Source organism: Erythranthe guttata, chromosome 3 (assembly GCF_056151865.1).
Source record: "Erythranthe guttata isolate IM_541 chromosome 3, IM_541, whole genome shotgun sequence".
Classification (NCBI taxonomy): domain Eukaryota; kingdom Viridiplantae; phylum Streptophyta; class Magnoliopsida; order Lamiales; family Phrymaceae; genus Erythranthe; species Erythranthe guttata.
Genome location: NC_142535.1, coordinates 15,687,886 through 15,714,408, shown reverse-complemented (window position 1 = coordinate 15,714,408; position 26,523 = coordinate 15,687,886). Strand labels below are relative to the sequence as shown.

Here is a 26,523-nt window from a genome sequence, read left to right as displayed (position 1 = left end):
ATGAATTGAAAAAAACCGGACATGATACTTGAATAGCTCATTTTGCAATTCAACCCCACCATTACGTACAATTCTCACATTGGGTACTAAACTCTCATCAAAAGGTTGACTTATTCATATCTTAATACACAACACTAAACAATTTTGTCATATAAATGTCACCCCTCCAATCAAATTACATAAAGTAAGGTGAATTTTTTTAATTTAACAAAAGTAAAAAACAAAAAAATAATTACAAAAGAACCCCACCCCTATAAATTGGATCAAGTTTTCAACTTTCGGATCCAGACAATTTTCCCCCGAGGTAGAGTAGATCCACCAGCAGCAACGAAGAAATTAACGCACTTTTTTAATTCTTCATTACAATTCCCACCCCCCACCCCCCCACCCCGCCCCCACCCCGCCCCCTCACTCTCTTAACATGTGCGATCTTCGTACACTGTAAATTCCAATTGCTTCGCAGATCTAAATCAGGTTTGGATGGAATGTATCAATTAGGCTTCGATTTTGTGTCAATTGAATGCAGATCTCAGTTTTTATTTTGTTTGATTGATTGATTGATTCGTTTGATTTTTTTTTCAGTGTGCGTGAATTTTTTTGGGGGAGAAGGAGAATTTGTGGGGAAATGTTGACGAAGTTTGAGACGAAGAGTAATAGAGTGAAAGGTTTGAGTTTCCATAGCAAGAGGCCATGGATCTTGGCGAGTCTCCACAGTGGCGTGATCCAGCTCTGGGATTATCGCATGGGCACTCTCATTGATCGCTTCGACGAGCATGATGGCCCCGTTCGCGGCGTCCATTTCCATAAATCGCAGCCGCTTTTCGTTTCTGGAGGTATTTTTTTTTATTTTTTTGTCGAGAATTTTACTTATTGCATTGTGATCTCTGTTTGATTTTAGTTAATTATTGGTTATTTGGGGTATTATTTTTAGTTTTTGGGACCCTGGATCTGCTTGTTTTGTGTTAATCGTTGATGGTGTGAAATTAGCATTTGTTTTTTTCTGATGGTGCTCTTTTTTTTATAGGCTTTTTACTTATTGCATTGTGATCTCTGTTTGTTTTTGGTTGATTGTTGGTACTTTGGCGTAATTTATAGTGTTTTGGACCATGGATCTGCTGCTTTTGTGTTAATCGTTGATTGATGTTGTGATCAATTAGCATTTCTGTTGTTTTTCTGTTTTATTTTGAATTTGTTGTCATCCCGACATGTCATTTAACAGTATCTCGATTATAAATGTGCTGCTATCAAACTTGTAACATGTAAAGATTGAATCTTGATCCTTGACTTTAGGGATCATAGAATTTAAGTAGCGGTGATTTGGCCTTTAAATCTCATATTTCAAGACGTGTGCGTGTTTAAATGCACACAAGTTCCATTTTTCATTTTGAAGAGTTTGCGGATTGGCTTTTTTTAACTCATTATTTTGCCTGGATTTTAGTTGTGGAGTTAGTGAATCTACAGATGTTGTGAGTTGTAAAAAAATTGACTTGTTGTAGAGGTAAAGAATACCTTTCGTTTGATTGCTAGTCGACATTTTATATCATTGTGTATTGATTAAACCTACATTTTCTCTCTATATGTGCACACACATGTATGCATATACGTTTATTTGTCTTTAGATTATCTTTTATCAATTTAGATAGGTGATGTTCAATTTCACCACTGATACTTTGCAGGTGATGATTACAAAATCAAGGTTTGGAATTACAAATTGCACAGATGTCTATTTACTCTTCTCGGTCATCTTGATTACATCCGAACAGTTCAGTTTCATCACGAGTATCCATGGATCGTAAGTGCAAGTGATGACCAGACAATCAGAATATGGAACTGGCAGTCTCGAACTTGCATTTCCGTGCTGACTGGGCACAACCATTATGTCATGTGTGCCTCGTTTCACCCGAAAGACGATCTTGTTGTTTCAGCCTCTTTGGATCAGACGGTCCGTGTTTGGGATATTGGTGCCTTGAGGAAGAAGACAGTATCTCCGGCCGATGACATTCTCAGATTGTCTCAGATGAATACTGACTTCTTTGGTGGGGTTGATGCTGTTGTGAAATATGTGTTGGAAGGCCACGATCGTGGGGTTAACTGGGCTTCTTTCCATCCAACTCTCCCTTTGATTGTTTCTGGAGCAGATGACCGTCAAGTTAAAATCTGGCGCATGAATGGTACGTTTGCACGATCTTGATTTGTTTAGCCTCTTGTTTGAGGATTAGAGGGTCTTTGACTAAACTTATTTTATAAGTTCTTACATCTGATAAATTGTTTCAAGAGCTTGCTTTAAGAGTTGATAAGCTGTTACGTCTGATTTTTAAAGTGTTTGGTAATGACCGTATAAACTACTTTTATTCATTGTAAGATCTTAAGTATAAAAGGTGGGGCATAGGTTCTTATTGAAAAAGATCTTAAAAGCTCTCCACCAACATATTTTTTGAATTTGAAGATCTTTCTTAAAAAAAATATTACCAAACACTTTTGAAGAGCTTATGAGCTCTTAAACATCTTATAAGCTGTTTTTAACAGCTTATAAGCTTAGTCAAACACCCTCCTAATACTATTTTGAATTAAGAACTGGCATCTAGAAATATCATACACTATATCAAATTCTATGTCAGATACTAGATTGATCGATTGATATCATGTATTCGGGAACTACCTACCAATTCCTTCTATTAGATACATATGATATTACTGGTTTATGCAACGCCTTATGCTTTTTCTAGTTGCACAAAAACTTAAAGGCTGTTAAATTAAAGAGCTGATTCTTAATTTATTTTGTATCAGATACAAAGGCGTGGGAGGTGGACACACTGAGAGGCCACATGAACAATGTGTCATGTGTGTTATTCCACTCAAGGCAGGACATCATTGTCTCGAATTCAGAAGACAAGAGCATCCGAGTTTGGGATGCTACCAAAAGAACAGGCCTGCAGACTTTTCGTAGGGAGCACGACAGGTTCTGGATTCTTTCAGCCCATCCCGAGATGAATCTTTTAGCCGCTGGCCACGATAGCGGCATGATTGTCTTTAAGCTGGAGAGAGAGCGTCCCGCCTTTTCCGTCAGTGGCGAATCGCTCTTCTATGTAAAGGACAGGTTTCTACGTACTTTTGAGTATTCGACTCAGAAAGACACTCAGCTGATACCTATCCGCCGCCCTGGTTCTAATACTTTGAACCAAGGCCCTCGTACGCTTTCTTACAGCCCTACTGAAAGTGCTCTTCTGGTTTGCTCGGATGTAGATGGAGGGTCGTACGAACTCTACATTATTCCCAAAGATAGCTATGGCAGAGGCGACACGGTACAAGATGCAAAGAGAGGTGTCGGCGGGTCGGCGGTCTTTGTCGCTCGGAATAGGTTTGCTGTGCTTGAGAAGAGCACAAACCAGGTCTTGGTGAAGAACCTGAAAAATGAAATCGTGAAAAAGAGCGTTCTTCCTATTCCTACCGATGCTATATTCTACGCAGGAACTGGGAACTTGCTGTGCAGGTCTGAGGACAGGGTATCAATCTTCGATCTCCAGCAAAGGATTGTTCTTGGAGAACTCCAAACATCATTCGTTCGGTACGTGGTTTGGTCACCCGATATGGAGAGTGTCGCTTTACTGAGCAAACACTCGATTGTAATTGCTGACAAAAAGCTCGCGCACCGCTGCACTCTGCACGAGACCATTCGTGTGAAGAGTGGAGCGTGGGATGATAACGGAGTTTTCATCTACACCACACTGACGCACATCAAGTACTGCCTTCCAAACGGTGACAGTGGAATCATCAAGACTCTCGATGTACCCGTGTACATTACTAAGATATACGGCAGCACCATCTTTTGCTTGGAACGAGACGGAAAAAACCGCCCAATCATCATCGATTCAACGGAGTACGTTTTCAAGCTGTGCTTGCTGAGGAAGAGATACGACCAGGTTATGAGCATGATAAAAAATTCGGAGCTATGTGGACAGGCCATGATTGCTTATTTGCAGCAGAAGGGCTTCCCACAAGTTGCTCTGTATTTTGTGAAGGATGAGAGAACTCGCTTCAACTTAGCCCTCGAGAGCGGTAATATTGAGAAAGCACTTGAATCTGCTAAAAAGATCGACGAGAAAGATCACTGGTATAGGCTGGGTGTGGAGGCTCTTAGGCAGGGGAATGCTGGCATTGTTGAATATGCATATCAGAAAACCAAGAACTTCGAGAGACTATCTTTCCATTATCTGATAACTGGTAATCTCGATAAACTGTCGAAAATGATGAAAATTGCTGAAGTGAAGAACGATGTAATGGGCCAGTTCCACGACGCATTGTACCTAGGTGATGTTCGTGAGCGCGTTAAGATTCTTGAGAACGTGGGCCATTTGCCTCTCGCGTATATCACTGCCTCGGTTCATGGGCTGCACGATGTTACCGAGCGTCTGGCCGGTGAATTGGGGGAGAATATTCCTTCACTTCCGAAGGGAGGTAAAAAAGCATCTCTGTTGATACCCCCGAACCCCGTTTTACGTGCTGGAGACTGGCCTTTGTTGATGGTCAGTAAAGGCATATTCGAGGGCGGACTTGACGATGCAGGCAGAGGTGGTGGTGCAGCCGAAGAAGATTATGATGAGGTGGCGGATGCTGATTGGGGCGAGGGTTTGGATATCGGTGACGTGGACAGTTTACCGAATGGAGACATTCGTGCGGTGCTGGACGGAGATGAAGATGGGGCCCACGAAGAGAACGACGAGGAGGGAGGGTGGGACCTCGAGGACCTCGAGTTGCCGCCAGATTCCGAAACCCCGAAAACAGCCAACTCTAATGCCCGTTCTTCGGTGTTTGTGGCCCCCACACCGGGTATGCCCGTGAGCCAGATCTGGGTCCAGCGGTCTTCTCTTGCCGCCGAACACGCGGCTGCCGGAAACTTTGACACCGCCATGCGCTTGCTCAGCCGTCAGTTGGGAATCAAGAATTTCACCCCTCTGAAGTCCCAGTTCACCGATCTCCACATGGGCAGCCAAACTTACTTACGTGCCTTCACCTCAGCCCCCGTTTTATCCATTGCTGTGGAGAGAGGGTGGAGCGAGCAAGCCAGCCCTAACGTACGTGGGCCCCCTGCCCTCGTATTTGACTTCTCTCACCTCGACGAGAAACTCAAGGCTGGCTACAAGGCCACAACTTCCGGAAAGTTCTCGGAAGCTCTCCGCCACTTTTCCGCCATTCTCCACACAATTCCACTCATTGTGGTCGAAACACGAAGAGAGGTCGATGAAGTCAAAGAGTTAATTCTCGTGGCGAAGGAATATGTGCTAGGTTTGCAGATTGAGCTAAAGAGGAGGGAATTGAAGGACAACCCAATCCGCCAGCAAGAACTGGCAGCATATTTCACGCACTGCAATCTGCAGCTGCCGCACACTAGGCTTGCTCTATTAAACGCTATGACTGTCTGCTACAAGGCGCAGAATCTGAGCACTGCCGCCAATTTTGCAAGGAGGCTCTTAGAGACCAACCCGAGCAACGAGAGCCAGTCGAAAACGGCGCGTCAGGTCTTGCAGGCTGCTGAGAAGAATATGAAAGATGCGACTCAGTTGAACTATGATTTTAGAAACCCGTTCGTGGTGTGTGGGGCCACTTACGTGCCGATTTACAGAGGGCAGAAAGACGTCATCTGCCCTTACTGCAGCACGCATTTCGTGCCAGCTCAGCAAGGGCAGATCTGTACTGTTTGTGACCTTTCGGTTGTTGGATCCGATGCGTCTGGCTTGCTCTGTTCTCCTTCACAGGTCAGGTAATTATTTCCCTAAGTGGACAAAGAAAGAGGTAGTGACTTTCATGAGAAGAGGGTTTCATTTCGGATTATATTTGTTCTATATTTCGTTTTCGTTTTTTACTTTTTGCAATGTTTACGGTCAAATGTCTCACCCCTTTACTATACTTTTTTTTTTTTGGTTTTTATAATTACAGTTTTCTTTGTAATAAATATGTGTAAGATTTTTCAGTTCAACCATTCTTGTGCCTGTTTTGGGGAAAATTTATTAGTTTGTCTGTCTAGAATATGTTTGGTTCTCTTCTATGTTCTTTTTTGCAGATGTAATAGACATTTTTCCTACTCAATTTTACTTAATGTATAACTGCCTTTCTGATTTTTTTGTATTTTTTTTATTACTACTTAGTTTCTTTAACATTCTTACATTGGTGTGTGAACGAGCCGAGCTTGCCTGTTTTGGCAGGCTCGAGCTCGAGCCCAATTTTATTTTGGAGTTTTTTTCTTCTTAAATAATAATTATTAATTATTTATTATTAAAAAATATTTAGATTATATTAAAAAAATTTACAAAATAAACAATATAATGTACTTATATATATATTTTTAATATTTATATGTTCTTTTTATATCATTTCTATAATATTTTATATCACTATACATTATTTAAATAAAAAATAAAACAAATAAAAAAAATAAGGCTCGTGAGCTTACGAACAACTGAAAAAAGCTCGAGCTCGATTTGTCAAAAAACTCGAGTTCGAAAAACTCGGGTTCGACTTCAAATTCGAGCTTTTTTCGAGCTCATCGAGTTCACGAGTCGACTCAACTCGTTTACCACCCCTATTCTTACACCCACAATCTCATGTTTGGCTGTTGGCTGTTTCTGATAGGTAATATCAATATTCACGGATTGCTTTTTTTTTTTTTTTCTTTTTTTTTTTATAATTTAAATTTATTATTATTAGTATTATAATTAATTATGAATTATGATAGATTGCTTTGGGAAACACTAATAATGCTTTTGCCTTTTAAATGGTGATGGTCCCACCGACGAAAATTCCTTTGATCCCTAACCCTCCATTAAATTTGTCCTAGGGTTATTTAAAGTGTCTTAAGATTCCACGTGAATTGTCCGAGCAATAGTCTCCAATTTATCCATAAAACTTCCTCACAAAAGGAAAAAAAAAAATAAAAAAAAAAAATTAATAATAATAATCAATAAAACCAAACCTTTAATATAGGTCCTGTAAATATGTATTTTTTGTTTTATGGACTTTATGATGATGATGTTTATATAGCACATGGTGGGTCAAGGGGACCCCTACAAAATTTGAGGTGGGACCCACCATGTGATTACTAGGATTAGGACCATTAATTGTTTCCTTTCGATGCTTAATGCTAAATAATTGCAACAATAATAAGTAATAACTGAAATAAGTTGGGTGCTAATCTCCGTGCGATAGTGACTAATGAAATGGTTGAAGAGAACATAGAAAAACTAATACACGAGTCTAACAAGGTGGATAAAGAAGTTACGGATTGTGGTTGTCGAAAATAAAAAGGTCCTAAACTCTTTTCAGGGGCGTCGCCCCGAATATTTAAAGTCGTTATGTAACAAAATTGTAGACTCATTAGGACTCTTAGAACAATTATTGTTGTCATTAATATTTTTCCGTGCATATTCGGCCTCTAGTGATAAAATCGTGGCTTCGCCACTGATCATTTGATTTAGTTTCTTCTAATGCAACTTGAATCAACTAGATTGGATGTCAGGTGACAAACTTATGCACGAATGAAATACATTTTGAATTTTAGATAAATGAAAAACATTAAAATTGTAGACAATGTTCATGTATTCATGCATATTTTTCTCAATCGGCATTCAATATTAATAATTCAGGTTGAAGTAAATAGCTAACTCAAAAATTACAAATTTCATATTTCTACTTTTGCTAAATTCAGACAAAAAAAAAAAGTTAAATGAAAATATTATTATTAAAACTATATTTAAGCAACTTGAGAAAATGGGCAAGGTGAAAAGACGTTTTTAGGTTTTGTCATCCCGTGAATAGGCAAAAAGCGCATTCGGAGGGTCAACGCCCGTTTAAAGTTGACCCGACTTTGGGCTCGAGATGGGTTCAGATCACTTCTTCTACATTTTACTCTATTTCTATTTGGGTCCCCCTAAAAAACACACACATACAACCATTCCTAATGTTTTTGTTGACTATTTTAATTTCTAATATTTTGGCACATACTATTTTTCAAGATTAAAAAAAAAAACAACAACAACAAATTATAACATAACTATAATTAAAACTTTTTAAATAAACAAATGACTATTATTTTATTTTTTAAATTCTCCTTCTAAATGTTTTTTTTTTCAACATCTTTAATTCTGATTTGATCCGTTACATTATGTTTTTTCTAATTTCATTTTCAAATTCTACCCCACAAAACAACCGTTATCCATAAAAATAAGTCTAAGAAAGTACTTCCACACATGGGATTTGTGTTTCCGTGTCACTAAAATACCACTGTCATTAATTGCTTTCCAATTATTTATTTTTTAATTAATTAAGAGTGATAAAAGGACAATATTAAAAATTAAATTTAATGCGTCATTGAAAAATCTAAAGTAACATATATTTAAGGGTAAATACAACCATCTCCCTGAGGTATATATGGTCAAATTACGGAAAATCCCCTCATCTTTGAATAATTATATTTATCTCTCTCAATTATGAATCTGCTTACACCTTATAGTGTAAAATTTAACATAATTATCTAGATTTCAAAGAATGTTCTCTAATTTGTACTCATTTTGTGCAAACATACAGTTTCTGATGCAGCACAATCTGATATATACAAGCCAAAAAACACATCTTATGATCATCTTGCTTCAAAATGTGGAGTTCGAATGTGATAAAACGGGTACACAATTGAGGATATTCCACATAATCTAAAAGATTCTACTAAATTTGAAAACGCAAGGATGAACGTGTAAGAAGATTTATAGTTGAGGGATGATAGTAATTACCCAAACAGAAGGGGTTTTTTCGTAATTTGACCATATCTTAGGAAGATGGTTGTAATTTATCCTATATCTTATGGGAATTTTTTTCTCCCAAAGAAACACTATCCATTCATTACGAAAACTAAAAAAACATGTAATATTAATTTATCGATTATTTATTATTATATTAATTTGAAAAAATGCCGTCATTAATTAATTATCAATTATAATTGAAAATTGATAATGATTAGAAAGGGCAAGGAATTTATGAAAATGATGGCAGGGGTGACAAAAGGGTCAACTAGTAAAAAAGAATATCATCGGGCCCCTAAAAAACAAATAAACAATTCATTTAAATTGAAATCGGCCACGAAAATTATTGGAATTTTGCAGAAATTGTCTGCGGTTAAATAATTTGATGGCCATTTGATTATTAGGCTAGGCAAACGGCTTAGTGTATTAATCACCTTTTTTCGTTTGTTAATTCTAGATAATGCATTATTTATGGCCACTAATTAGGGAGGTCTCACGTGTGCCAATTGAGTATTTTTTTTTTCTTCTAAATCCAATTTTTTTTTTTTAATCTCTTAATCACAAGATTTCATTTCTTGGGAATTAATGCGCCTGTCTCAATCTCATTCTTTTTAGTGGGAATCCATTGGCAATTATTTTTGATTTTTTTCATGCACAAGGTCAAGCAATTTATTTACACTTTAACATTCCAACAAAATAATAAATTAATTAAATATATATGTAAATATTAAATCACAAATGAATCAACATAAAAAGAAAAATTTCGAACTGGAGTTGGGACTTTTGTTCATCGATACATCACTTCTCGAGTTACTATCACAGGGGGTTGACCTCTAAATAGAGATTTATTTTGTTTCTACCGCCAAAAAATAGATAGATATGTTTCAATCGTATATATTTGGTGATTTTTTTTTATAAAGACGAACTGGCAGTTAACTATTTAAATGTACTAGGTAAACCTATATTTTCGTATAATAATAGTATTTTTTTCTATAATCATATCATGTAGTATGAGATTCTTTGAAAGCAATTGCGTATACACATCTGTTTTTTTTATTCTAATTTTGCAATGTCGTAACCAGCATAGGGTCGGAGGAGGGGCATGCCCGCAACATTTCTTAAATTTAATTTAATTTATATTAAAAAAAATATTGTGTACAAAATTCTTTTAATGCATTTAATTTCCTTGAACTTAAAATTCTGGTTCACTAGTGTCACTATATATATCACTTAAATATGTACATAGATTCGTAAAAAAACTATATATATATATCTATACGAATACACGTATATTTATCTTATATATAAAATAAAGAAACGTTGGACAACCCTAAAATTAAAACTCTTATGATATTTCTGTAATTATTTATTTTTAATATTTTTCTGTACTAATTTTCAACAATTACCAATCTCCTATTTTTGATCAATATATCTCATATATAAAGATAGAAATTCGATTTGTTAAATCTAAATCTAATATATAAAGATAGAAATTCGATTTGTTAAATCTAAACCTATATATTTGCTTATAAATCTTAATATATAAGATTTAAAAAAACTAATGTTGTATAAAATATGTGTAATACTACATTATTAAATTTTACTATATTAATGTACTATAGTTTCTTATTATGTATTAAGTTGATTTTTTTGTCACTTTTGAAATCATTTCCGGTGCTGCCCACGGGAAAAAAATGCTAGTGTGTATAAATTGTATACGTGTACATAAAAAATAAAAAGTAATAATAATATGTATTTCATCAAAATATAACATATTGAGATCTTATAAATACGTATACCATACGTCATTTTATGACGGGACTCAATGTAAAAGATAAAGTCAAAGTAATAATGATTAGTGAAAGAATTAGGGCAGGATTACGAGGCGGGTTTAACAAATTAAATCATTCGCTAATCTAACTCGACCGTGACGCTCATAATCATAACAGCCACTATTATCGTTTCTGATTTGTCAGTGAGGCAATCTCAAATCTCACTATTTGCTTAAATTGCATTTCAAAGTAATTTGACTAATTTCAAAAAAAAAAAAACAAAAAAATCAAGAGGGCACTAAATTATCATGGGAATGGTCAGACTGTGAAGAGAAAAAAAAAAAAAGTAGAGCGTGTTTTCCGGTGCAAGGACGAATAAGCAAAAGCTGACGTTTCGCCACGTGGATGAATTGTGGACGTTGGATCAACATGCAAGGGCTGGGATTTAATATTTCTCGATGAGGTTTTTTTATTGCAAAAAAACTGTGAGAGAACTGTAGAATTAGTAATGGCAGGGTTTTGATTTTCTGCTACATAAACCAGCCCCCCCCCCCCCCACCCCCACCCCACCCTACCCTACAAAAAAACTCAACTCTTTTAGAGAGAGAGAGAGAGTGTGTGTGTGTGAGAGAGAAAGAGGGTACTATTACTATTACGATGATGACTTAAATTGAGGTGGTGGTGGTTGGCATCAGTGACGGCCGTTGGCGGCGTTTGCAGGGCTGTCACTTTAATGCATCCCAAACAAATACTAAAACCCAAGAATTCTTGATTTTTGTTTCTGAAAATATAAATAAATTAAATGAATAAAAGCTGCAAATTAATTAGAAAAAACACAAAACCCCAGAAAATCACGAAAATACCCCAACAACAAACAGTGTCAGTGACCAGAATTAGGAGCAAAAAGAAACCCTCACCATTCTCCAGTCTCTATTCTCTCTCACACTACTCCCATTATTAATTAATTAATTAATATACTAATATTTAGATGGTGTTTACAAATGATATATTATTTAAAAGCAGAAGTTAGTAATTACGAGTTAAGTTAGTTTTAAGGGTTTATTTCTAAAAGTTTGGGGTGTTTACAAATATTCTGGAAAATGAACTTAAAATAGAAAAAGCAGGGTTGGGGATACTTTAAAAAAAATAGCTTAAAGCAGATTATTTTAAGAGAAGCAACAGCAAAAGTTGATTTTGCAAACACCTTGAAATAGATAGAGAGCAAAAAAAAGCTCATAATCACTTTCAAAAAGCTTCTTCAAACACCACCTTAATTACAAATTAGCCACACACAGATACACACACTGGCCCGGATCTTGGAAACACTACTACTACTACTTTTTTTTTTCTTTTTTTTTTTTTATTTATTAAATTGAATAAAATTGTTTAATAATTTGATATGGATAATAATTGTAATGTGATCTTGAAATTGAGGTTAGACATAGGTTGTAGTAGGGTTGAAAGATGTCTGGGTTTTTCTCATCACTAGCTGCTAAACAATTACAATTGCAAGAACAAGAAGATCATCATAATCAGGGAATTATTACAGACAACAACAACAACAACAATAACAGTAGCTTGCAATTCTTGTTCAAGAACAACGAAGAGATCTACAACAAGGGTTTCGAGCTATGGCAGCAGTACTACCAGTTGCACCACCAAAAATCAAACCACCGCAACCTCACTCTTCAAGATTTCGACTTTTCCGTCGGCCCCAGTAGCAGAAGATCGTCGTCCGGCGGCGGCGGTGGTGGCGGTGGGGATGATTGTTTGGATTACGGTTACAGATCAGCATCAGGGTTTAGGGTTACGACGACGACGACGACGACGAGGCAAGGGAGAGGTGGCGGCGGCGACGGTATGAACTGTCAGGATTGTGGGAACCAGGCCAAGAAAGACTGTCCCCACATGCGCTGCCGTACTTGCTGCAAGAGCCGCGGCTACCACTGCCAGACCCACGTGAAGAGCACGTGGGTTCCGGCTGCCAAACGCCGTGAGCGGCAGCAGCTGAATCAACTGCAAGTGGAAAACCCTAAACGGCTCAGGGAGGATCCTTCCGCCGCCGCCGCCGCCGGCGGTGGAGCTGGTGGTTCTGCTCTTGCTTGCACTACTACTTCAGGTGATGTGAAAAAAAAATATAGTTGAATTCTTGAAAATAAATTTAAGAAAATCAATTGCGTGTAATAAATGAAGTCCAACAAGATCGCCATATCTTACTTGTTTCTCCGTACTGTTACAGGGTAAAACTGACGCAAAATTAAAGTCAAATTTAGTTCGTGAATTAAGGAAATTGTTTTTTTGTTTTGTTTTTTTTTTTTTTTTTTTTTTTTTTTTTTTTTATTTTTCTGATTTTTTTTTGGGTGGTGGTGAATTAGGGTTTGAGTTGGGGCGACACTTCCCGCCGGAAGTGAGTTCTCCGGCGGAGTTCCGATGCGTGAGAGTGAGTGGAGTGGACGATGCGGAGGAGCATTTGGCTTACCAGACAGCTGTCAACATCGGAGGCCATCTTTTCAAGGGAATACTCTACGATCAAGGCCCCGAGAGCCGCTACCCTAGCGGTGCCGCCGGGGAGAGCTCCTCCGGCTACGGCGGATCTCAGCAGCTACCGCTCGATCTCATCTCCGCCACCACTAGCAACCAGAATACGACCGATCCTTCGATTAATTATCCGACTCCTCTTTGCGCTTTCATGGCGGGTACGCAATTCTTCCCACCACCAAGACAGTAGTTATAAATGAAAGGTTCTTTGTCTGAGAAATTAACTTGTTCGTGGTATATTTAAACACACATTGGTTATATTGATGTTTACGATTTTTAATTTTGTGGTCGTTCGATTTCCGATTACGATTTTAATTTGTTCGAATTCCGATTATATATGATTAATTTAAAATAGTACTAATTAATTAATTAATGGTGTTGATCTTGTTTTGTGCAACATATATATGAATAATGTGTGCTTTGTTTCTTGCATGTTTTCTTATTGGCTGTCTAAATTTGTTTCAAATAAAATTCCCCTATTTTCCGTTCACTTTTGCTGGAAAAAAGACTATGGACTGATATATGACTATTAGGTTTGGTTTATGATTATTTCAAATGGTAAATTACGGTCACCCCTGAAATAATGTTAAATTACGAACAAAAATCCTCCTATTTGAGTAATTACAACGTATACCCTTGTTTCTGTGGTGTCAAATTCAATAGAATCTTCTAGACTACGTGGAATGATTTCTAGTTTGTATTCGTTGTGCAAAATTGCAGTTTCTGATGTATATTTACAAGTCAAGAGACACATGTTTTTTTTGAAGGCAAGAGACACATGTTATAATCATCTTGTTTCAAAATCTGGAGCTCTAATGGGGTAAAACGGGTACAAACTGGAGAATTTTCCACATAATTTAGAAAATTTCATTAAATTTAACGCCGCAAAGTTAGACGTGTACGATTATTCATAGTTGAGGGAACTGTTGTAATTACTCAAACATGCGGGGTTCTTTAATTCGTAGTTTGACCTCACCTCAGGGGTCATCGTAATTTACCCTATTTTAAATCCACCAAATGGTTATTTGCTCCATTTTCAGGTTTTTTACACTCGTAGAAGTATATATATAACAAAAAAATAAATATTTTTTACAGTTATTTAAATGAGATGATAATGGAAGTTGGAGTATTAAGAATTCTATTTTCTATTAGTATATTAACTAATTAATAAAGTGAAACTTTCTAATTTGTCTGTTCGACCTTGCAAAACTTGCATGCATTCATGTTCCTGAAAACAGTACAGAGAGAGAGAGAGAGAGAAAACGCCGCCCGCACAAACCTCTATATATAAATATATAATTATTATGGATTATATATTTAATATTAATTTATTCGCAGAAACAAGACACAGTATATATATATATAACTCAAAACAGCAGCCCGAGGAAGAAGGGAACTGTTATAAATAAATAGTGGTTGAAAATTGACATGTACATATATATGGAGATGTGACTCATTGAAAGAATTACTAGAATCAGTGGTTCCTAAATGTTGATGTTTAATGTTTCTACAAGTATATATGTATCTATCTATGTGATTAATGGTATATATATATATATATATATATTTATATGGTAAATTACAACCACGTACCCCTTTGGTATGGTCAAATTACGAAAACCCCCATCTTGTTTGGATAATTACAACCATCCCCTTAACTCCTCAAATTTAGTGGAATCTTCGCGATTATATGGAATATTATCACTTTTGTACCCGTTTTATCCCATTCGAACTCTACATTTTGAAGCAAGATGATCATAATATGTGTGTTTTTTGGCTTGTATATATCAGATTGTGGTGCATCAGAAACTGTATTTTTAATCAAAACGGAGTACAAACAAGAGCACATTCCACGAAATCTAGATGATTATGTTGAATTTGACTTCATAAGGGTGGAGGTGTAAGAAAAAAAAAACTTAGTTAAAGGGGGTATATGTTATTATCCAAACAATAGAGATTTTTTTGTAAATTGAACATACCTCAGGGGTATTTGTAATTTACCATATATATATATATATATATATATATATATATATATATATATATATATATATATATATATATATTAAAATGTTATAGTAGCAATGAAAAGGTCAAACCAATTGGAAGGCTAGGGCTATTATAGGGTGTGGAGATTTGATGGAAAATATAGGATGAGGGCCAAGCTGCGAGGCGCGTGCTTCCATTCTGCGGTTGTTTTAATATATATACGTATTATTGAGCTCTAATTTATATTTTGGTTCAAAATTTCACTTTGTCACCAATAATTTATTATAATAATAAGTGCAAATTGCGGTCACCTCCTAATATTGTATTATAACTACCCTTATTGTAATTACAAAAATACCCTTATTGTTTGTTATAATTAATGTATTTATTATAATTAATGTCAAATTACAAAAATACTCTTATTGTTTGTGTAATTACAACCACCCATCAACTATATATTGTATTATATATTTTACCAATTGAACTAGGGATTTTTTCATAAGAATGTTAAAGGGTAGTTAGTTGTAATTACCTAAAACATGAGGGATTTTTTCGTAATTTGACCTTAACGCAGAGGGTTGACCGTAATTTGCACTAATAAAAGTAATAGTTGTATTGGACTTTTTCCTTTTGGTAATTTTTATTTTTCATATTTTGTTGCCATGTAAAATATATTAGGTGTCGTAGATGTAATTTCTTATAAATACAGGGGTCTATGTATTTTTGATTTTATATAAAACAAAATAATAAAATTAATTTTAGCTTTTGGGCCTCTGCAGAAACCCATGTGATTTAAGGGTTATAGACTTATAGTCCTTCAGCATTAGTCTAATCTGCTTATAGTTTGGGCCGAAAATAACAAAAAATCAGACGAAATTCATTTATTTACTTATACAGTGGTTTTTAATGGGTTATTTAGTATTAATCTAAATCAAATATTCTACCCTTTCAAAAAAAAAAAAAAAAAAAAAATCTAGCCTTATTACATGTTGTGTTGTTGAAATTCGAAATTTAAATTATAATATTTAATTCCTAAAATTAAATTTGGCAAAACATCTATATTCAAAAATTGTAGTGAAATAGGAAAAACAAAAAAAATAGAAGCTATTATTACTTAAAGCGAATCGTTCTGTAATGAATTTTGTTGGATTAAAATAAAAATATCGGTGAAATACCCACGTACGTCTTAGGTTCATATATAAAACTGACGAAAAGGGAACAAATTTTGGCACCGAACCTGAAAAACAATTCTCACCGTATTAATGATGCGATATTCGAACAAAATAATATTGTGAAAAGAGATTTTTGAGAGGAAAAAACAAGGTGAGTGTTAAAGTTTGATTTTTTTAAATAAATTAGGTGAATTACAGTTTGCACGCCTGTACTATCGAAAATATGGTATTCACCGCGTTACAACCAAAATCTACAAATACCCTGCTTTTAATATTAAATTTGTATTACGAAAAAAATATTTGATTTGTATTAATATAACAGTATTAAATTCTATTGAACGTGGGACAATTCCAACATAGTAAAAGCAAAGAGGACTCTCTCAGATGTTGACTCTCAGTTTGGTGTTTATTGCATTCAACACCTTATATTAATTATAATTATTAAAAGTACCCCCCATATAATTTTTATTAGCAAGCATTCTTCTAATTGACTTTTTAGTTAACCGTCCAATAAAAAATCATCATTCATGGGATTATGAGCTTAAAAAAATTACACAATAGAGGTATTTATGCTAATATTGTCGATATTACGAGTTTTTTTTAGCAATTCGTTACAACACAGATGTAGCGAATATGAATAAGATTAATTGAAAACTTTGAATTCAAGCGGATTGAATCATTTGTAAACTTTTGGCTATTTGAGAAAAAATATTTCAATTATATTTTATAAAAAGATATTTGAGCAAAAAGTTTGAATAAAATAAGAGCAACTAATAAGAAAAGAGCAACTAATACAAAATTAAATAATCTTATGAGAACTCAATTGTATTGAACAAAGTCAAATCACTTTATAAATCACGATCTAAAAGGCAAAATATACATTATAAAATAATATATGCGGATCGGATTGAAAAATTATTTAGTTTGCCAAATATCGAACAAAGTTCAATTGCTTAATTAATCACGACTAACTAGGGGTGTAAATGAGCCGAGCTCGAGCCGAGCTCGCCTCTTTTGACTGGCTCGAGCTCGAGCTCGAGCTCGTCGAGCTCCTCTTTTTTTGGCTCGAGCTCGAGCTCGTGTCAATTTTGTCGAGCTCGAGCCCATTGTCTTTTTTTTTTTTTATAAATATTTTTTTAATTATAAATTTTATTATTAAAAATTATTTTAAAAAATAAAAAATAAAAACTAAATTGTAATTATATATATTTTTAATATTTGTATTTATTTCTATAATATTTTACATTATTATACATTATTTAAATAAAAATAACATATAAAAAATAAAAAAATAATAATAAATCCGGCTCGCGAGCCGGCTCGCGAGCTCATGAACAACTGAAAACCGGCTCGAGCTCGGCTTGTCAGAAAGCTCGAGCTCGCGAGCTCGAGCTCGAGCTCGAAAATCTCGAGTCCGAGTTCGAGCTTTTTACGAGCCGGCTCTTCGAGCTCACAAGTCGGCTCGGCTCGTTTACACCCCTACGACTAACTCTCCAACCAAACGAGGCATAACAGCTAAATAATGTCCAAACGTGAATTGTACAAATTAATTGAGGACTTATTTGAAAATAATACGAATTACCTTACATATAAAATAATTTTTTTTATGGAATTAAAATATTGAAAATCATACGTCTTAAGTTAATTAAACCCGGAATTAATTAGTTTCTTAACTAATTCTCTAACAATTTTATACACAAAAAAATAGATTTTTTTTCTCTCCCTATGAGAGGCGTTTTTCTCTAGTCATGAGAGGATTCTTCGTTCCAAGATCAAGTTCTTCGATTCTCGGCATTACTGTTTTGTTTTTCTCCATTATTATCCAGAATCTCCGATCGCATCATTTACTAGGGTTGTTTGTGGTTGTAGGTTTTGACGGCTAACCAGGGTTTCTTAAATACTGGTTTAGTTTTTACGTTACTTGCCTAGTTTTTTCCCTATTTTCTTTCTTGCATCTCTTCTTTTGTTTTTCAGATCCTCTTTTCTCGTCCCTAACTTGAGCAGCTCACTGGAATCCCATACACTACGTTGCTCATCTCATCTATTTCACTGATGCTCATCTTATGGAAAATATCACCGCATCTCTGGTTAAGAAGTTTTGTTTGACATTGGAGTAAGAAGAAGGCATCACTATCCAGGTTGCACATGACCATCCCGTAGATCGAGTCCATGATCTGAGATTGGTGGGATGAGTGGCGGCAATTAAAGAGTACTCTCAACACACCCTTAAGGCCAACACTATCAGGCTCCTTCAGCCGGTGAAAGGGGGTGAGATTCAGTCCATTGGGATAAATAGGTTTACTATCATATTCAATCAGGTGTTGGACTATAAACACGCTTTAGGGAGCTGCCCTGGGCTACTCGACAAACAAGCCCTCTTGTTCCAAGAAATCCCATCTGACGATGACCCAACTACCATGGAGGTTAACAAAATAATGATGATTCTTAGCATCCACCAGATCCCACACCGCCAGAAGAGCACTGACATGGCTATGCAGATCGGGAATAAGGTTGGGGAGGCATTTGAAGTATTGAACCAAAAACAATTTCTGATGGCTCAATTTGCGAGAGTTAAGGTGGTTATGGATGTATCGCACCATCTTAAAAGAGGTATTTACATTCACAAGGCCGACGGATCCAAGCAATGGGTGTATTTTACCTACGAACGTCTCCCAAATTTTCGCTTTCTCTACAGTATTATTGGACATGGAAAAAATAAATGCCCTCTTCGCTATGATGATGGTTTTGCGGACCCTGGGGAGGATCTTCCACATGGAGTGTGGCTTCGAGCATCATTGGGTAATGAGGTTGGACATCCTAAATTACCCTTGCAGGCAATGAACCCTCGATCTATGGAGAGTGGCGGAGGCGGGGTTAGGAACTCGGTTAGAGGAGGGAATGTTTTTTATTTTCGCTCATATTCGAACAACGACCAAGCTCAACGCAGCGGTAGAGGAGGGAAGGAAAATATGAGTATGGCTTTTGTTGACGAAACCAATCTAGTTATCAATGAAGTCTTTTGGCGTCTGAGGACATTAAGGGCACTACACAGAGGAAGATGGTGTTTGTACCAAATGCAAACAGGAAAAAGAAGAGAGATGACACCACGATGACAGAAAATCAGCGGAGTGGCAAAAAACAACAGCTCATACTTCAGGATGAAGAATATAGTTCAACGGCGGAGACTGCGGTGTTGGGAATCGGACACGTGTACGCAGCGGAAAACAAAATTTTTATGCGATTTAAACAAATTTAAAACACATAAACACATGCCCGATAATCAAAATCAATTAATTGCGTACATTTGCGATTCCAGCGAAATTAAAAACAACATACATGCTTAATTACTTATTCGAAATTAAATCAACTAGCATGCTCGCGTTTAAATCAAATAATCATGCTTGCAACATTTCATGTAATCACACAAAATCATACAAGAACGAACATATGTATTCAATTTAAACGTAACCGAATCTAACTACAAAAGATTCGTGAATTTACCTCTTGAAGCGTGAGGTAGGCGCACTAAGCAAAGCTAGGTTGCCACGGAAACCAATCCGTGCAACCCGGGGCAGCAGCGGCGGAACGGCAGCAGCGGCAAGACGAGCTGCGGCGGCGCGTGTGACTCACGTGTTGTCCTTGAAGCGTGAATCGAACGAAGACTCGAGAAGATGGCCAGCTGCTCTTCCCACTCCTATTGATCCAACCTACTTGCTGATCTGAAATTACAGCCTTGCTCCGACTTCAATATCTCCATGCTTATTTACTGTATGGACAATTCCTTCTGGTCGATTGTAGATGTATGAGTCATGAAACTTCTATCAAAATTTCACGTCCATCCGATTACTGGTTGATTTATGGAGAATTTTCTCGCTGGACAGCACAGAAAATCCGAGAGCAGTTTTTCAGAATTGCCTTCTCGCATCTTCGATTCTTCGATCTTCCTCCTCTCGGATTTCATCCCGTATACTTCGATCTACTAAATACATGGCACTAGATACGTAATAGTTAGAAAAATGGAAGAACAGAAACAAGAAAAGAAATACCAAAAGGATCGGCCAACGGATGGCCGATTCCGGCGAGATGGTGGCGACAGCGGCGGTGGTGGCCGCGGGTTGAGATCGGCCGAGAGAGGTGAGAGCGGCTAGGGTTTAGTTCGTGTGTTGTGTTGTGTGCAAGACCTATAAATCAAGTATTTATAGTCTCTTGCATAAAACCCTAACGGACTTAAGTTGGACCGGGCCCAACAACTTAAGTTCGTTAGTTCTTTTACATGCTCGTCTCTCTCAATTCAATGATCGGATCGGAAAATTGTAACGATTACATTTTCGGAATCATTATAATGTCCTCGTCATTATGAGTGCCAACTCTCGATTTCCAACTTTCCAAAAGTGGAAACCCTAATTCAGTGCACTTTCTAAATTTGGAAACTTTCCGATTTAGAAAGTTCACTAATACGTTTGCATGTTCTTTTCCTTTTCTTATTCTCATTCATAATTCCAAATTACGAATGTTGGACCCAATCATATTGACTTGCAATCATGCAGAGATAAACCATTTTATCTCTGACCGTTTATTCAAAGATCTCATGTGCACGAGCAGTGTGACCCTCGATGGTTCAGGTGTAAGCTAGCCGTGGGCCCACAACCCTTTATGGTAAAAAATCGTCCCTTAGAGTTACGATTAAGGCGAAGCTCGTTTCACCTTAATTACCCAACGAATCAAGATTGGCGTCTAGCAACTACGCGTCATGATTCCCTAGATACAAATGAAGTGCCTGCAAGAACCTTCAGATATAGTTAACGTACAGTACGGTCCCTTCGATACATATGTCCCGATTGAACTAGCGGCATTGGTTCGTCGAGACCTTTTTATTTGTTCAATGACGGTGCAATTGTTCTAAGTGTTGTAATCGTTACGTGCATGACTTAGAGAATCGAATTCTCTAATCATCACTTAGTCAGCTCTGGCCAGAGACTTAGATGATTACAAACTATCAGAACACACAGGACATCCAAGACTATTCTAGCGATCGAATCCCCGACTACAATGCACATACCTCCCACTAGATTTCAGACTGCACGAACACTGACCCTTGGGATGGTCCTCGGTGGAACTCAAGGACAGGTCACGATACAACTGGTCCTCTAGTGAAGTCACGGTGATGTCTAGGTCATAAGGACTAATGGTGTACAACTATACCATAGATATCTCTACTCGATTATTGGGAGCTACTTAGAGATTTCTAGGGTGAGGGAGTTCAGTGAACTCGTCAACTTACGAGCACCCACTTATGCATGCCGATATCACAATACCGTTTACTGATGAGATGCAGTACACATACACTAAGTGCTAGTCTCTTAATGGGAAAGGCTGATATCCTCATTGGTGGCGTAACCCTTCGACTAGGAACACGTTTAACAGTTATAATACTTAAGTAAATATCTCACGATCCTAACGATCAATTACTAGTACTTGTAATAACTGTAAGGACTATATCTATGCTTATGACAAAGGGACAAAGATATAGAATGCCAAGGTGTTTATCATTAATACGAATAAAGGTTCGTTTATTACCATAATAAATACGAAAGACCACAGCCACATGTTGGCTTATTGGTCACCTACTCTAATATGCGGAGCCTTTGACAATTCACGTCCTTGGAGAAATCCTCCGAAAATTTCACCCCGATCTTGTGTTTCATTCTGAAACCAAAGCTTCAGCCCAAAGAATTGAACACTTAAAACGGAAATGGAATTTGTTCGGTATGGCGGTGGATAGTATTGGACAATCGGGAGGCCTAACATTATTGTGGAAGAAAGATATGAATGTTGATCTTCTTAGTTTTTCTCCTAATCATATTGACGTTAAAGTTCATGCAAAGGAGAAGGAGGCGAAATGGCGGTTTACCGAATTTGACAGTTTTGCGGACCAATCCCAAAGGCACAAGTCATGGAATCTCCTCTGACACCCCGGGACCACAATGATTTACCGTGGATGGTCGGGGGTGATTTTAACGAAATTCTTGACAATACGGAGAATGAGGGCGGTCCTCCACAACTGCCATCAAGCATCCGAGCGTTTAGGGAGGCTATGAAAGAGTGTGCTCTTAGTGATATCGGTTTTACGAGAGATCATTTTACTTGGTCGAACAATAGGCAATATCCTGACACTATTCGATGTCGCCTTGATAGAGTGTGCGCCACTCTGGATTGGATTACTATGTAACCCCATGCACAAGTCTCCCACCTCGACTACCTAGGATCCGATCACTGCCCGATCATGTTATTGCATTGTCCTACCCCAGACCCTTTGAGAGGCAGACGGCGAAGGCCTCTCCGCTTTGAAGCTTCATGGATACAGTGAGATGACTGCGAAGCCCTTATTGACCAGCATTGGGCGGGCCAGGCAGCAATCAACCCCGTCGATGATATTATCACCAAAACTGAGGAGTGCAAGTTGGCACTCATATCTTGGAGTAACGCAACCGTGAAACAGCCCCAAAGGCGCATCGCAGAGCTTACGAAACAACTTAAAACCATTCGCTCCGGCACGATTACTGAGGATAGCAAAATTAAAATGAAGGAGCTGCATGGTGAATTGGAAAAGCTTTACGTGGAGAATGATATATATTGGCGTCAACGGAGTAGAGTTCAATGGATTCGCGAGGGAGATAGGAATACAAGCTTCTTTCATGCTAAAGCTACGATTCGGAAGAAGATTAACATGGTCCATAAAATCATCCATAAAATCAAAGATAGTGCCGGTATATGGAGAGATCGACCAGAGGAGATTGAGCATGTTATTTCGAATTATTTTGAGCACATTTTCAAGACTACTGATCCAAACGATAATAAGATAGATGAGATGTTGCAAGGTATTGATCCCCGGATCTCCGCTGAGGCCGCTCATAGGTTAACTCTTCCATTTTCTGAATCCGAGGTAACCAATGCCATCACTCAAATGGCATCCCTTAAATCTCTCGGTCGTGATGGGTTACCTGTCATTTTTTATTCCAAGTATTGGCATATTCTTGGTACTAGCGTGTTATCTTGTGAGCTGGAATTCCTTAATCATAAAACTTTGCCATCGTCTATGAACTTCACCTATATTGTTTTAAGAGTAAAAAGCAGTTTGCCCCCTAAACTATGGGCCGATTTGCACTTTACCCCCCAAACAAAAAAAATTTGCACGTTTTTACCTGAACTCGTTAATTCGTTGCACGGTGCCCCCTAAACTCAATTTTCCGGCAATTTTGACCGGAATGTTAAAACATGTGCTTTGCACGTGAGATTTTGAGGGGTAAATTCGTCCATTCACTTGTATTTTTAATAATAAATGCAAATAAATATTAAAAAAAAAAAAAGAAAAAAGAAAAAAAAAAGAGAAAAAAAAGCTGTCATCCATCCGACCATCACCCAGGCTCCTCCCCAAAAATCCATCAGACCATCACCGACCTTCTTCCCAAAAACCCATCACACCATCACCCATCTTCTTCCCAAAAATCCAATTCATGCCTGCAAAAAAAATCTCAAACACTAATTTAAAAAAATTCCAAAATTCTCCGATGGAATTACTTCGGCAATTGCTTGGGTCGCGGAATAGCCAAAATCGAGCACAAAACACTTGTCGGGGAAGAAGGGTTTGTAATTGTTGCAGAGGCTATAACTTTGTGAATCCGGTGGAATTAACCGGTGACGGTTTTATCTGAAATCGATCGGTGCCGTTTTGGTTGGTTTTACTGCTATGGCGTCCCCCTTTCCTGCAAAATCTCAAACGCTGCACAATTTTACCCTGCAGCATCTCCGGTGGAACAAGGACGGTCAATCCAGCGGCGGCCACCCCCACCGCCGCCCCCGCTCCGTCAAATCTCCGTCGAGGAGACCTAACCCATCCTTGCGCTTCTCCTGTTCGCCAGTCTCCTTTCCGGGACTCCGTCTCGTCGACACAACCTCGGTATCATTCTCCGCTGCGAGATTCGACTGCTGCGGCGTCGCCGCCGCCGCCGCGCAAGTCTTCGGATCAGTTGAGAAAGAAGTCTCCAACCGGCGGAGAATCATCCAAATCGTATCAAGTCGGAGGGTTTTTGAAATCCTCGCCAATTGGTGCTGGCGGTAATCGTGTACGGCACTTCCCCAGCCCTGATTTCGCTTCGCCGCCGGAGCCTTCAGGCAAGGGTAAAGCTTCCACAATTGAGCCCCGGAGAAATCATCATCCGAAGAATTCGCCCTTCGATAATCCAAGGAATGGGGTTTATTCCACAAATTCCGATCGACCTTCTCACAAATTCGAGACGAAACCTAGGGCGAAAGAAGCCGATGCATCTGGATATTAAAAACAAGGTGAATAACAAAGACGAGGTTTTGGAGATTGGGTCGTCTCTTCCGAAGGGCGAAGGGAAGAAGAAGACTCAATATATTTTTCTCTTTTTTAGTTTTTTGTTTTTTTTTGTTTTTATTTCTTTTTTTGTTTTTTTAAAGATTAATTTATATTTAATATACAAGATGTAAGTGAATAGACGAATATACCCTGCAAATGTCACGTGCAAGGCACATGTTTCAACTTTTCAGACAAAATTGCCGGAAAATGGAGTTCAGGGGGCACCGTGCAACGAATTAACGAGTTTAGGTAAAAACGTGCAATTTTTTTTTGTTTGGGGGTAAAGTGCAAATCGGCCCATAGTTTAGGGGGCAAACTGCTTTTTACTCTTGTTTTAATTCCTAAAGTTAAGAATCCCGATAAAATTTCTGATTATCGACCCATAAGTTTGTGCAATGTGATCTATAAGTTTGGGTCGAAAGTTATTGGGAATCGTCTTAAACCCATTTTGCCTGACCTTATTTCTCCCACTCAATCGGCCTTTGTCTGTAATCGTCTCATCACTGATAATTTTCTAGTTGCATATGAAATTAATCATTATATTAAGACCCTTTCTAATAATCGTAAAAACTATATGGCCATTAAACTTGACATTAGTAAAGCATATGATCGGATTGAATGGACTTTTTTGAGAAAAATACTTATTAAACTCGGGATTCCTACTGAGTTTGTTGATCTTATTTTGGTGTGCACATCTACGGTCTCATATGCATTTCTATTTAATGGTTTTCAGTTTGGATCAGTGACCCTGATGAGAGGACTTCGACAAGGGGATCCCCTATCTCCTTACTTATTTATCTGTTGCGCGGAGGCGTTGATCGCAGGGTGCAAAGACCTGTGGAAAATGATGAGTTACACGGGATATGGTTGGCCCCCTCGGCCCCAATTATCTTGAATTTATGCTTCGCCGATGACACTCTTTTCTTCTGCAAAACTACCAGCTCAGACGCCTCGGCATTGAAGCAGATTCTTGATTTGTATGCTCGCACCTCTGGACAAGTGGTTAATGTTGATAAATCAACCATGACATTTAGCCCTAAAACGCCGAATAATACTAAGGAGGAGCTGAGTCAGGTGCTGGGATTTACATTGGTTGATAGACATGAGAAATATTTGGGTATGCCGGCAAATTTGGGTCGTACTAGGAATGAGGTTTTCATTTATTTGCGAGACCGGATATGGAAGAAAATTAGAGGGTGGGGCAAAAAACACCTATCGAGAGCGGGCAAAGAGGTTTTGATCAAGGCGGTGCTTCAAGCGATTCCTACATATGTGATGAGCTGCTTCTTACTCCCGCGGAATCTTCTTGAAGAAATTGCATCGGCTATACAGATGTTTTGTTGGGGTTCTGAGGCGAAGAGGAAACTGGTGTGGGTGAGTTGGCAAAAACTGTGTTTGTCGAAAAAAGACGGCGGACTTGGATTCCGAGATATGAGCTGTTTCAATAAGCTTGGCGATTGATTACGCTACAAGACACGCTCTTGGCTAGGGTCATGAAGGCTAGGTATTATCCGACGTGCTCTTTCTTTTTGGCAAGTTTGGGCTATAGACCGTGATGAGCATTTTGGCGGTTCGACATCACCTCCAAGAGGGCATTAGAATTCGCATCGGGGATAGGCGAGATACATCTATTTGGGGAGATCCCTGGTGTGTTGATGGGAGTCAACCACGCTTGTTTACGAGACGCCACATACACACGTCTTTCCCATATCGTGTCTCGGATATTATCAACCCAATTACTCGTTCATGGAACCATGGCCTTATTAAGGAAGTGTTCTGGCCTATTGACCATCAACGAATTCTCAATGCACCCATTGGCAGCATGCACGCAAAGAACTTAATGATTTGGCAATTTACGCCTAATGACCAATTCTCGGTCAAGTGAA

General features: G+C 37.8%; 3 protein-coding genes and 1 pseudogene across 3 annotated transcripts; all 4 read left to right on the top strand.

Annotated features, from left to right (window-relative positions):
* The first annotated feature begins 126 nt into the window (after positions 1-126).
* LOC105962973 (coatomer subunit alpha-1) lies at positions 127-6,113 on the top strand. Its single transcript, XM_012987318.2, has 4 exons — positions 127-474; positions 583-833; positions 1,677-2,171; positions 2,788-6,113. The coding sequence occupies exons 2-4, from the start codon at positions 626-628 to the stop codon at positions 5,760-5,762; spliced, it is 3,678 nt and encodes a 1,225-aa protein (XP_012842772.2). The 5' UTR covers positions 127-474; positions 583-625; the 3' UTR covers positions 5,763-6,113.
* Positions 6,114-11,901: 5,788 nt separating this feature from the next.
* Positions 11,902-13,469, top strand: LOC148771922 (protein SHI RELATED SEQUENCE 5-like). The gene is made up of 2 exons (XM_088815659.1): positions 11,902-12,677; positions 12,934-13,469. Exons 1-2 carry the CDS (start codon positions 12,023-12,025, stop codon positions 13,284-13,286), a joined length of 1,008 nt encoding a protein of 335 aa, XP_088671785.1. The 5' UTR covers positions 11,902-12,022; the 3' UTR covers positions 13,287-13,469.
* Positions 13,470-22,210: 8,741 nt separating this feature from the next.
* LOC105968310 (uncharacterized) lies at positions 22,211-23,316 on the top strand. The gene is made up of 3 exons (XM_012992939.2): positions 22,211-22,453; positions 22,652-23,200; positions 23,302-23,316. The coding sequence occupies exons 1-3, from the start codon at positions 22,211-22,213 to the stop codon at positions 23,314-23,316; spliced, it is 807 nt and encodes a 268-aa protein (XP_012848393.2).
* Positions 23,317-23,378: 62 nt separating this feature from the next.
* Positions 23,379-24,962, top strand: LOC148771921 (uncharacterized; annotated as a pseudogene).
* The last annotated feature ends 1,561 nt before the right edge of the window (positions 24,963-26,523 follow it).

Coding starts and splice junctions, on each gene's coding strand:
- LOC105962973 (XM_012987318.2), top strand. CDS start 626: ATGTTGACGAAGTTTGAGACGAAGAGTAATAGAGTGAAAGGTTTGAGT. Junction 834..1,676: donor GCCGCTTTTCGTTTCTGGAG/GTATTTTTTTTT, acceptor GATACTTTGCAG/GTGATGATTACAAAATCAAG. Junction 2,172..2,787: donor TAAAATCTGGCGCATGAATG/GTACGTTTGCAC, acceptor ATTTTGTATCAG/ATACAAAGGCGTGGGAGGTG.
- LOC148771922 (XM_088815659.1), top strand. CDS start 12,023: ATGTCTGGGTTTTTCTCATCACTAGCTGCTAAACAATTACAATTGCAA. Junction 12,678..12,933: donor TGCTTGCACTACTACTTCAG/GTGATGTGAAAA, acceptor GTGGTGAATTAG/GGTTTGAGTTGGGGCGACAC.
- LOC105968310 (XM_012992939.2), top strand. CDS start 22,211: ATGGAATCTCCTCTGACACCCCGGGACCACAATGATTTACCGTGGATG. Junction 22,454..22,651: donor TTCGATGTCGCCTTGATAGA/GTGTGCGCCACT, acceptor CTTATTGACCAG/CATTGGGCGGGCCAGGCAGC.